This window comes from Malania oleifera, chromosome 10 (assembly GCF_029873635.1).
Source record: "Malania oleifera isolate guangnan ecotype guangnan chromosome 10, ASM2987363v1, whole genome shotgun sequence".
Classification (NCBI taxonomy): Eukaryota; Viridiplantae; Streptophyta; class Magnoliopsida; order Santalales; family Ximeniaceae; genus Malania; species Malania oleifera.
In genome coordinates, this window is record NC_080426.1 from 55,936,924 (window position 1) to 55,950,167 (window position 13,244).

The 13,244-nt window shown below is 35.0% G+C and overlaps 1 protein-coding gene across 1 annotated transcript in view; it reads right to left on the bottom strand.

The window, feature by feature from the left end:
• Positions 1-3,613: 3,613 nt before the first annotated feature.
• The window catches only part of LOC131165818 (ATP-dependent Clp protease proteolytic subunit 5, chloroplastic), a 30,431-nt gene continuing 20,800 nt past the window's right edge, over positions 3,614-13,244 (bottom strand). The window contains exon 9 of the mRNA XM_058123916.1: positions 3,614-4,081. Coding sequence (XP_057979899.1) covers positions 3,878-4,081 — 204 coding nt within the window. The 3' untranslated portion in view covers positions 3,614-3,877. The remainder of the gene's footprint in view (positions 4,082-13,244) is intronic.

A 13,244-nucleotide genomic window follows, 5' to 3' on the forward strand; every position in this document is an offset into this window, starting at 1 on the left:
GAAATCCTGAAAAAGATAATTTCATATTTGGGTGAGACACATCTCAGTAAGGGAAGAAACAATATATTAAAACAGTATGTGGCCAACATAAGTTTATATATGACATATTATTTAACATTTGAAAATCGTTAACATAATTTCTCAAATCATTCTCTGAACCTAATCAATCACATGCAAATGTTTAACCCATGAGATTACCCGAGGATAGGGGTGATTACCCGCCCATACAAGTAGTGCCCCTCTGCTCTGATACCTAGGCAACCCAAAGGTCGCAGCTAAAGCGTACCAGGGCACTCACCTTACTCAGTAAGCCCTCAAGTGATAAATTAATCTCGTACTCACACATTCAACAATAGTTTACTGGCAAAGGCCCTAAGGATAGGGAATTCTACCCGCCCATACAAGTAGGTTCCCTCTACCCTAACATGTTATGCGGCTACTGCCACATTTGTAGCTACTAGTGCACTCGCCTTACTCAACAAGCCTTCAAGCGAAAGGTACGCCTCGCCCAATCGTAATATGTTTTACATACATACATACTTCTAATATCATAATATATCATTATTTCCATCATTATTCAATCATTCACATTCTTTCATGTCAATAACTTAACATTTCTTTGCGTTTCACTTTAAGTGACTCTTTCCCATTTGTATCGTTCACATTTCACATTTCATTTCATTGCATTATCATTTCTTGTCATTTCATTTCATAATATTTTCATTTCATTTCTTTGTACCACAGCCATTCTTTAGCCGTCATTTGTTAGTCCACATAGAAATGAGCTAGATCTACTAACAATTAGTCCACATAGAAATGCGTTAAAATCTACTAATCCGGCTTTCAACTATCGTACATTTACCCAGCATCTTTCAGTTATTTTACCCAACATCTTTCAACTGTTTACATGGTTGCATTAACACATACAAGCAACATAGTCCATGTCATGTTTTATTTACAATGCATTACTTACTTAACCTACATCTCATACATTTAACATATATTTCCACACAGCATTCTATTTACTCATGTCACACAATTTAGTAATAAAATTCATACACTGCCTGCAAAATAAGTCAACCAACATTTAATGTTTATATACTGAAAATACCTTTCATTTCTTACATAATTATCCTGAAAATATTTCTCACTTTCATCAGTTCATTTTCACATATATATATATATATATATATATATATATATATATATATCTAATAAACAATCATAAACTCGAAAAAAATATAATTTAAAGAGTTGACATTTTACCCATACTGAAACATATAACAAAGCATTATAGTTGAGAAGTTTACAATAATTCAATGAATTAAGATTCACAATTTCTTCCTTTTCCTTCATTCTTTTTATTCTCTTTTTAATTACAAGTATTGAATGGACAAGCTAAAAACAGCCTATCCTTTGCCAAACACTTTATAATTCATATTATTCATAATTTTTTTAGGGTCAAAACTATTGAAGGAGAAACATGTTGGGTGCTAGTTTGATACATTCCTAAACTTGTTTAATTTCTTAAAGTTACTAGTGTTTAAGTTTATTTTATTGGGAGTTATCATAAAATACCAAACACTTAAAATTTTAATTAATTTTACATTGTTAGGGGAATCTTACAATCTATTATCATATCCTATGATTTGGTCTAGCGTAACCCCCAATGATCCTACATAGGATCCTAATTCTAAAAACCTCAATGCAACCAAAATCCATATAACTCAATTCTTGCAACCACATGTTCAAAACTTTTATCTTTTCATGTTTAGTTTATACTTAGACGGGATAGTCTATAATGTAGAAAATATTAAGGAAAATGAAGGATTTTTTCTTTTTGTTATTCATTTACAAAGGAAATTACAAAAAGAATACACACACACACACATATATAGTAAATAAATGAAATATTTTTTTTTTTAACATGTTAGTAATGCTTAATTTTAAAAATTCTAATGATATATGGACAATTTAAACTATTTGATATAGAAAAATATAATAAAAATTATTTTCTTCTTTTTGATTGTTTAAAATTCTTGATCAAAGGGAATCATGTTTCTCGACGATTTCATTTGAAACATCGACTAGGATAGACTTTCATGCTCTAGCTTATTTTATTTTGACTTTTAAGCTCTAGCGAATTTAAATAAAATATATTAATTAATCATTTGTTTTGGGATCATAATCTTAGGCCAAAGTGCCCAAAACAAATGTCTCAACTTAAAATAATTCCCAAGATCGACAAATTATAGGTTGAATACTAATCTCTAATTTTTACTGAATCATGTCCGTCTCTTTAAAAATTTAGACTATTGTCTTTTGTTGCCTAGGGGCTAGGGGGAACAGTTTCTTGTAGTTAATTACTATACTAATTTAATTAGATTTTGCAATTTAAACGTTGCACTTTCATTGTGTATTAATATTTCACATCCAAAATAAACACTTCGGTTACAAGGAACTTATCAAATTAAATGAATTAAAGCATTATGAAACATAGGAACCGTTAACTTCACTATCTCATTTTTTTTTCTAGACCTAATATATGTAAGTTCAACAACATAATTCATGAAGACACGAAAATAAACTATTCCTTAGCTAGTAGAAGCAATGGCTCTATCTTGATAAAGAAGACCAAGCAAAACAAGTTTGAATGAGAGAGATTTATTATGAAGCATTCATATGAGAGTGACCCATCATAACAAATTTTCCCTTCTAGTCATACATGAATAAGTTGAACCTATGTCTCCCAAATTTTAAACAAACATTAGAAGTATTTCTTAGATATCGAAGTATTCATTTTACCGCTTACTAATGCTCTTTATCTAGATTAGCCATATACCTACTCATAACACTAACTACATGTGAGGTGGTAGCATGGAAACAAATTGTAACACATATATTACTTCCAATTACACTAGAATAAGAAACATGTAATCACTTTCTTTGTCTAATTGCAGTGACAAAACAAATGAAAGTTGAAAATAAACAGCAAGTGGAGTGCTAACTAATTTGACATTTATCATGCCAAAATGCTCCAAAACTTTCTTAACAAATTTTTCTATTTTTTTTCGTGTCAAATACAACAATCCTTGCTTTCAATCCTTACGAATTTTCATGCCAAGAATCTTCTTTGCTCTGCTTTTAAATTTTTCATTTCAAATTCCCCAACCAGCTAAGCTATTAACCTATTAATCTCAAACTTATCTTTAGAAGCAATAAGCATATCATTAAATATATAATAGAAAATAGATAAAAGAATCATCTTTATGCTTTTTGAAGTACCTCCAATTATCATACTTTCTCCTTGAACAACCAGTGTCCAACATAAATGAGTCGAACCTTTTATACCACTAACAAGGAGAATGCTTTAATCCATATGATGATTTCTTTAACAAACAAACATGATTTTTTTCCCCATCAATATTAAAATCTTTAGGCTGACAAATGAAAATCTTTTCCTCAAGTATACTATGCAAAAAATTTGCCTTAACATCTAGTTATTCAAATTCTAAATCATACACAAGAAGAAAAGATAATAATACACGTATGTATGTTTAACAATGAGAGAGAAAACCACATTAAAATTTACTCTGGCAATTTGACTACAACCTTTAGTAACTAATCATGCATTTATAACTTACGAATACTTAGATAATACAAGTATTTACTGATTCAGGAAAAATACATTAAAACTAATCATAGATTGGCGTTTCTTAAGAGCATGTAACACTGCTATCAGGAACTGCGTCTGTTATCAAGCTCAGTTTGGATGAAACCAACAGCAAAATCCTTTGCTTAATTTTATGTAATGTACAAAGATACAATGTTTCAGTGTCAAAATGGGAAAAAGCTTCATGGTCATGCACCGTCAGTTCTACTGATCTGCAGTAGCAGCCAGAGGCTGGAGAGCTTTAAGGGGATTCATGATAACGCCGTCAATAAGGCCATATTCTTTTGCTTCTTTGGCACTCATGAAGAAATCGCGGTCAGTATCCTGGTTGATCTTCTCAAGGCTTTGACCAGTATGGTAAGACAGATAACCATTCAGGTTTGCCTTATGATGCAGCATTTCATTTGCCTGGGAAAGCAACAAAACCATGGCTATGATAAATGTTTATGTTCATGAAAACAAAACAAAGAAGCAAAATGTATACAAATTCATGGCAGCTTTCAGAAAATTCATATTTGTTGGCTGGATTAGCTAAACATGGAATTTTCTTAATTATGTGCTCGACTCAGTCTCATGAATGTTGGTCATAAAAAGTGAGTTTGCCACTTGCAATTGTTGCTGTTAGTTTGCACAATCGCGGACATCTTGAAGTTAATCAACTTTTTGTTTCATTTACATTCCTCAGTCTTCAATTGAACATGTGTGTGATCATTGGTGTCAATATGCAAGCTTTCTTTGATGCAGAGATGAAAATGAAGAAGATTAAGACCTGCTACTTCCCTGTTTTTGTATCTCCTAGTGTTCTGCAAAGGAAGAAGGATCGCTTTGAGGGTTTTGCTCCGGAGGTGAGATTTAACTACAATCTTTCTTTTTGCACTTGGGGGAGGGATCTACTGATCTTTAATTTTATGGAGTGCTTTACTCCCCCTTCTCCCTAAAGATTGGACTCTTGCTGTTGCCATTAAACTCCACAAAATTATATCTTCTAACTGAAAATGTTGTTCACAAGCTACCTTCTTTAGACACCATAATAAGAAGCCTAACAGGCTTAAATGAATATAATTTTTTTAAGAACTTAACTCCATGCACTCAAAGCAATTATTGTTGACCATGGATTCAAGCATGAGCCCCTCGACCCCCTCCACTGATGGGTCAATGAGTGGAAATATTTTGTATTGTAGAGATTACTCAACAGCACTGAGTTAGGTATATGTTAATGCTTTCTCTATATTTTTCACGGTTGATCCTTCCAACCTCTGCATTTCGTGTGTTTTCAGGTCGCAGGGGTCACAAAATCAGGAGAAACAGATTTGGAAGGGCCTACTGCGTTGCGTCCTACTAGTGAGACTGTTTTCTACCCTATTCTAAGTGGATAAGGAGACACCCAGACTTGACTTTGGAACTAAACCAGTGGTGCATTGTCGTTCATTGGGAATCTAGCCATCCAACCCCATTTATCAGGTAGTTTCTCATGAATTTGTTTATCTATGATTGGTTTGTCCATTTATCAGGTAGTTTCTCATGGATTTGTTTATCTATGATTGATTTGTTTCATTTTTCTAGCCTTGTTATTAAGCCCTGCTGCAGTTACAAGAGGTTTTTTGTCTTTATTGAGTGTATCGAATATTAGGAATTGTACGCATTTATAATTTTAGGCTGGTGTCGATAACACGAAGGCTGGTGTTCATGTCTTACACTTTTTTCTGCTTATTTAATAGAAGACTCCATTATTGTGAGGCAAATACTGTTAGAATTTGTTTTTAATATATTCAAGTTATCTTCCCATTAAGTGCCTCTAACGGAGTTTTTTTTTTTTTTTAATATTCATTAAGTCCTTTCATGAGCTGATTTTTCCTCAGTGAAAACTTACATAAGAATGGTTTTTTGTAGCGTCCAATAAATTTTTGGCTTGTTATATTAAAGAAAAAAATGACTCTGGTCAAACACTTGTGCTAATGTTTGGAATTATTTTTGTCATAGTTAATATATTGTCAATAATAGTTAAATTTCTTCTGTTAATTTACCGGAAAGTGCTAGTACACTTTATGGTTGTAGGAGTCGATCAGTTTCTTTGGCAGGAAGGGCGTACTGCTTTTGCCACCAAGGTGGAGGTAGATACCAAGGTACAGAATTCCGAGTTTATAACCCATGTATCTTTGGCTTCCATTTGGTTTCTATTGTGAGCACAAGTGATTTATACTGGTCTTTTATCAAAAAGTGTTCATCCGAGATGTTAAATTAAAGTTATGCAAGAATTTATACCATGGTACTACACTAGTGGTATTTTACGGACGTGTTCAACCAAGTTGTCGAGTCATATTTATACAAGAAATAGAACATTTACTTTGGTGCAAATTTAGCCACTCCAAAAATGTTTTTGGGTAGTGCAATTCATGAGCAGTTCAAAACCATGGTACTATAATATTGGGAACAACTCTAATTCATTTTCTTTAGCAGCATGCAAACAACACACTGTATTAGTGGTCAAAAGATGAGCATTAGATCAACCATTTAAAAAGTTATGGTCATGTTTTATTTTATTTATTAACACTTATTTGTATTATGGGGTGCCAACTTTTTTTAAAAATTTCTTATTGTAACCCATATTTATTCTTCCTCGGAGCATGGAAGTGGACTTGTCTTGGGAGATGGCCTGCTTTCATTAAAGGCAAACAGATTTTAGATGCAAGACTGGTAGCTAAGGAGGTGGCTGAGGATGTGAAAAGGATGGGCAGCAGTGTGGTGTTATTCCCAAATTGAATTCCAAAAAAGCCTATGCCAGGGTGAATTGTGGTGTTTTGGAGAAGAAGATGGTTAAGAAAGTTTGGGTTCGTGTGGATGAACTGGATGAAAGGTTGGTTGTCCTCAACAAATATGTTTTGTGATCGTGAATGGACAATATAGGGAGAAGTTGGGTGCTTCTAGGGGGGGGTGGAGCACAGGGACTCCGTGTTTTTGTTCTTGTATACCTTGGTGGTTGATGTGGAGAAAGCAGGGAGCAGGTGGGAGTATCCCACCTTCAGTAGTTTCCTAATGATACTATATTTTTAATTGAGGATAATGTTGATAAATTCAGAAAGGTTTTTTGTTGAGTGTTTTCAAGAAGATTACAAGTTTGAATACTAACATGTCTAAGAGTGAGGTGGCCAATATTAACATGCATCATGGTGATTTTAAGGTTTCACGACTTCAGCTGGTTGTCTTTCTATGGCTTGGCCTTTGTCCTATTTAGGTCTTCCTTTAGGGGGTGATCCTACTTTTGCTGCTTTTTGGATCCAGTGGTCTAGACAGTGTGAAGGAGATCGGAGGGGCTGGAAGAGGGCAAAATTTTTAGTCAGGGTGCAGCTAGGAGACCTATGTCTGATGGGGATTTGGTGTTTGGTAATTTGGTATCCAAAAACATATCCTTAATTGGGAAATAGATATTGAGGTTACCCTTGAGAGGTTAATTCCCTGTAGCACAAGGTTATTAGAATTAAGTGTGGGGTTCACTAGAATGGTGGGATAATAAAATGCATTGCAACATTTCTCATGCGAGTCCTTGGAAGTTCAGGCTGCTCACTTGTTCTTTCCTCCTACTCAGTTCAAAACAGGTAATGGTAATACAATTCGATTTTGAGACAATCATTGGATGGGAGAGATTTCATTGGAGTTTTGGTGCCTCATCTTTGGGTTTAGCTGCATAAAGCGGATTGAAGGTGAGCTTATTGAATTTTTTTTAAAATCTTGCCATCAATAGGGAATATATTTTGGATCCTCGGTTAGGGATTTATTGTAGTCGCCTTTATTTTGTTACAATAGTTGTTTATATGGGAAATAAGAGGGTTTGATATCCATTTCCTAGTTTGTATTGTCTTTGTTTGTTGCACACGGGAGCTGTTTCTTCCTTTTGCTTTCTAATGGGGAGAAAATTTCATGGGATTTCCATTTCTGCGACTCCCTGAATAATAGAGGAGCTGTCATCTTTGTCATATTTGTTGGAGGTCTGCGGTCCTTCCAATAGTGGGGATGTGCAGAAATGGATGCCGGATTCAAGGGGGGCTTTTTCTTGCAAATCTTTCTCAGTTTTTGATCCAGGAGAACATGTCTTCTTTGCTATATCATAGTATTTGGAAGGTCAAAGTTTCTTCTAAAGTAAAGGCTTTAATTTGGTTGGTTAGTTAACACTAACAATATGCTGTACAGTAGGAGGCCTTTTAAGGCATTACCTCCGGATATGTGCATGCTTGCTTCAATTGTTCTCAAATCTTAATCTGCTTCTCACTTGTTTATGCACTGTCCTTTCTCGTGTAGGATGTGGAACAAGTCACTTGTTATTATTGGAGAAAATTGGGCTTGTCTGGAGTTGGTGGAGGATGTGTTGGCTTTTTCAATTTTAGGTTTCAAAGCAGGAACACGGGCAGGTCAGCCTTATGGAGACGCCAGTCATATGCTGTGTTGTAGGGTATATGGATGAATAAGAACCCTTGCATTTTCAAGGGGAAAAAGGATTCTTGGTTTCCGGTTTGGCATAAATTCAATATTTGGCTTCTTTATGGGCTGTTGCTGCGGGTTGTTTCGAGGAAATGTGTTTTGTGGATGTCCAGCGTGATTGGTTGGCAGTTTTGCATTCTGTTATTTTCTTTGGTTTTTCTGTTTTTTCATGGAAGGATACCCTATTCTACTTCGTTGTACATTCTTTCTTTACAGTATTTATTCTTTTCAATATATAGAGTGAGAGGGGGGGGGGGGGTATGGATATCCAAAGAATTTGGATAGAATTTTAAAAAATTGATCATAGATGTTGGTTGGTGAGTCACCCAAAAAAAGCATCGAGAAAGGTCAAGCATATATGTTTTATGAAATGATCAGTGGTCTCATTTATGCTATGCCCTGCATCGTGTTCGTGTGTGTTTATTGAACTTTCTTCACTTTATATATACATATATATTATATGTGTGCTTTTTTTTTAAAGAAAACACATTGAAAGAGGACAAACAAAAGTGCAATGAGAGGAGAACCGGACATCCTCCAAAAAAAAATGGAAAATTTGGAAAAGAGGAGAGATTGTACAAGCCTTGAAAAGAGACTATAGCTAATGACTATGGAATGCATGACTTCTGTCTTGACTCGAAAGACTATTAATGCAGCTCTTTTTATGACGGAGTACAGATTAGTAAGCTTCTTACTACCATGTTGAGGGACTAGTAATAATCCATCTTTTGAAACAACAGATAATTTAAAAATGGAAAGTCTTAAACAATTCAGTTACTAACTTGGATTAACTTTAAGGTAGGCAAATTAATACTGATGTTTGGAATTAAGAAATAACTGCATTATATCTGCTGCTACAGTTGGTGGAATGGCCTACTGGTGCTTGGTTTAGCTAATCTCCGTTGTCTATGTCCAAGTCTCTCTGCTTCTCAATCTTCTTTTTCTTATGAATTTGGTGAATGTCCTTCCTTATAGCATGCGTTTGTACACAATATTTTAGTAATTGGCCTCAGCTTTAAGTATAGATGCTAGCATCAGACAGATGGATATTGATGTTGAGCACTTGAAATTCTTATAATCGATGATAGAGAATAGTAAAGCTTTGAGATATAATGTCTGTTTTCTTCATATGAGATTGATTGCAATTTTTTTTAGGTTACATTTTTTCCCCTTTTAAAAACAATCTGCAAATTTCTATCTCTAATGGCTCTTTCAAAGTGAAAATTGGGCAACTTCTGTTTGTGATGCTGCATCTTTGGCAAATAGCTCTATGTTTTCTTTTTTCATTTTTGTACAGTGAAAATACATATTGCAAAAATGCGTTTGTTTATGGTGTTTGTTTTTTGTTTCTATTTTCAGTTTTCAACTATTGTGAAAAAAATGAAAACCAAATTTTATTGTTTTCAGTTATTTTGGCAACCTATTGCTAAAATATTTCAATATTCAAAATTAACTTTCTTGAATTAAATAATTCATTTTATACATCCCTTTAGTTAAAATTAAAATAAAAAGACAATATTAGTTAAAAATATAATTAAAATAAAATTTCCATACAATTCAAAAAAAATTTAAAAGTAATAGAAGCCATTTAAAAAATATTTTTAATATTTTAAATTACCATGTACAATAATCTTAAAATATAATAATTAAGTCAAATTATTATAATAATTTTTATTTTTATTATAGTTTTTTTAATTTGAGTTATTTTGCACTTTTATTATTTTAATCATATTTTTTAAATAGTTATTTTATTCAAGGACAAAAATGAGCATTTGTTAACTAAAATTTTTTATTTGTTTTTGTTTTAAAAATATTAACCAAACAGGTCTTTATTTTTTAGTTTCTATTTCTAATTTCCAGTTTTTATTTTTAATTTTCATTTTTATAATTTTTGACAATTATACTAAACGGCCCCTTAGGTTTTTGGGATTGGAGTTTTCAAAAAATATGTACATAGTGGCAGGAATGAGGTTGGACAATAGTTTGACTAGGAGGACTGGGTTTGTTGCTAGGGTTCGAGTCTTGCGGACTATAGTTTCCCATTTGAAATAATACTTTGATATTTAAGTGAAGAAAGGTAGAGAGGTGGACCCATTATCTTAGTAGATTAGTCAAGTGTGTACCTAGGATCACAACAATCACATTAAAAGAAGGTGACTTCACGCTCTAGGAATTGGCTCAAAACTGGAATTTTGTTTATTGCTCTAAAAAAGAGAGAACTACGCACCTATAAGTCTTTTGCTTGGTGACAAAGGGACTTGGTGGCCATGCAAACATGGGGACCAGGATGTTAACCAAGACTTGGACTTACCTAAAACTTCGAGACTCACTAAGAACACAGCTAAAATTAACAAGGAAGCCCTAGAACAAATCCAGCAGCTTGGACCCACAAGCATGGACCCAGAACTGAAGTGCCAAAATACCCCTAAGCTTTAAAAATTGAATCTAGAAAGAAAAACAAAATATTTGAAATCCTTAGGCATGCTCTAACTCTGAACACTGCAAAAAAATATTTAAAAAATAAAAATAAATAAATAAATAAATTTGTGGAATTTTGTTTTCTCCTTGTAATATTTTCCCACATTTAGTTCTTGCCAGTTCTTAAATTTTGTCTTTGTGCAGCCGTTTGATGTCTTTCAGGTCCTTGAAATATTGGATTTGTATAGATGTGTATATGAATTCTAGGCTATACCTGTTATAAAGCGCAAGAAGAATGATTTGGAGAAGTCTGCTGGTGGACTTAACAAGTGCGGAGGCTATTACTTGCTGATATGAACGCATCTACTATCCATGTCGTGTGCATTATTCAACTAGTTCAAACCTTTTCTGGTCAACATGTGCTTTAATGTGAAATGTAAAAAAGCCAATCATGTTTGTGCTTGTACTATTTGCTAGGCTTTCGTTCCAAACATTGGTTGTAGCATACAAGGTGCAACCTCTCATTGTTTGGGCTGGAACTCAGCAAAGACGTTTGAAATAAACTTTGAAAATGAGAAGGGAGAAAAGGCTGTGGTCAGAATTCTTGGGCCTACAGTACTAGAACAGTAAAATTACAAGTTATGGTTCTCTTCATTTGTTCACAGTGAATACTTGACTCAACTTGGCTCCATGGTAAGATGTATTCAAGTTCCAAGCTCTCTCTCGTCGAAGACCAGGGAAGCCTCACAGCATTAACTTCGTCAGAGTGCTTCTTCTCAGCCTCGTGAAGGAGCTTTGTCTGAACTCTAAAGTGACCCTCAACCCCTTTCCTCCCCCTTGAAGCTCTCTCTTATCAAAGTCCTTGGATTGGAAGTCTCACAGCCTTAGCTTTGTTGGAGCCCTAGAGGGACTTGCAACCACTTCCTCCACCTCGCACCTCTCTCCCAACCTTGAACCTCTCTCCCAGGCTTAAAACCCTCTTCTTCTCCCCATCTCGAAGCTTTTTCCCTTCTCATAAACTGAAGCCTCTTCTTGTTCCGAATAGGATTAAGTCCTCTCACATTCCAAGAGATTAACTTCCTCAACATAGGATCAGATAGCCAACTCGGCAGCTTCCAGCCTTTCCCAAATCAGGGTACCCTCCCAGCTTGTCATAGTTCACTGAACACTCCGATCTCTTTAATTCCCTACTTACAGGCAGCTGCTGCCTTTCTGTTTTTGATTTTTTTTTCCCAGAAGTTGTGCCTTCTACGCTTTTTTCTTTCTATTTCCTCAGATAATCTCCTCGAAGGAACAAAGTACCAGTTAAGACATTTGCAGATTGAAATCAGTGCTATCAAGTCCCATCTCATTTAACTCCCTCGAATATGGACAGATGGGGACTCTCTTCAGCATTCAGCAGATCTGTGGCTGCTGCAGGAATGATTGCCAGATTTTCCACCTTAGAAGCTGGATTGAGAGGCTCACCAGGAGAATGGTCGTCACCCAGAACAGGTTAGGCCTGCTCGATCAGGTCTTGCTGGACCTGCTGAAGGTTAGAAATCCCAAAGACGACATGCTGAGTGTCCAAAAAACCAAAAGGACCACACCAGAGGAGAAAAGGGTGAAGACGGCAGGCTCAACAGGTGGGGGGGGTGGGGGGAGAAAGGCTCAAAGAAAGACTAATCCCCAACTCCTTGAAGCTTGCAATGAAGATTCTAAGGGAAGAACCTTGGCAGCTCGTAGACAACATGCGCAAAGGATCACGTGTCCTCTCACACCTTCTCCATCAACTTTGACTGCAACTTGGCGATGGAGAGCCTGATGCGGCCCCCGCAGTGAGGAACGTATACTACCTCTGGAAGAGGACCCAAAAAATTAAAAAAATTAAATTAAATTAAAATTTTTAAAAAAAAAATAGATCATTTGGGATGAGGTGGGAGCCTCAATTGGGATGGCACAAACACCTTAGGTTGTGCTAGACGGCTAGGGATCACTCTACAACCTAGCTCTTTTGCAGCACAGCAGAGCTTAGACCTGAAGCAGCTTGTACATTCTCAGAAGAATGGGTTTTGGGGAATTCTGGTGCAGATGGATCCATCAGTGTACCTCTACCCCATCTTTCTCCATACTGGTAAATGGCTGCCCTTTATTTCTTCAGATCATCTCATGGTCTAGTACAAGGTAACCCACTTTCTAGTTTCGCCCCCTTTGTTTGTCATGGTCATGGAAGTGCCAAGTCTTATGATAATATTAAGATAAATTCTTAGTACTATTTGATATTAGATTATTCTATCCTAAATTGTTTGAGCTTAAATTATTTGGCTATTTTGATGCTCATTTTTCTTGTTCCAAATTAGATTGAAAGAGCACTAGTGGAACTTGTCAGTTTCCAAGTCTGTGTGTAATTAGTTGGTCAAGTAGTAAAAAAAAAAACTATAGCACTTAATAAACAGAGGCTTAGTATATAGCTGTAGGTAGTTGTGCATAAATTTTTTGGATGATTAACCAACTAAGATATTATAGAATAAACTACAAAAATATTCTTTTATATGATAACTCTAGTGTTGTTTTCTTATCGAAAAATCCAAGTAACCATTCATGCACGAAGCATATTGATATCACACACCATTTCTAAATGAATGCAGCATTATAAAGGGTCCTAGCATGGGAAAGAATGCTTTCACATTTCTCCTAAGTG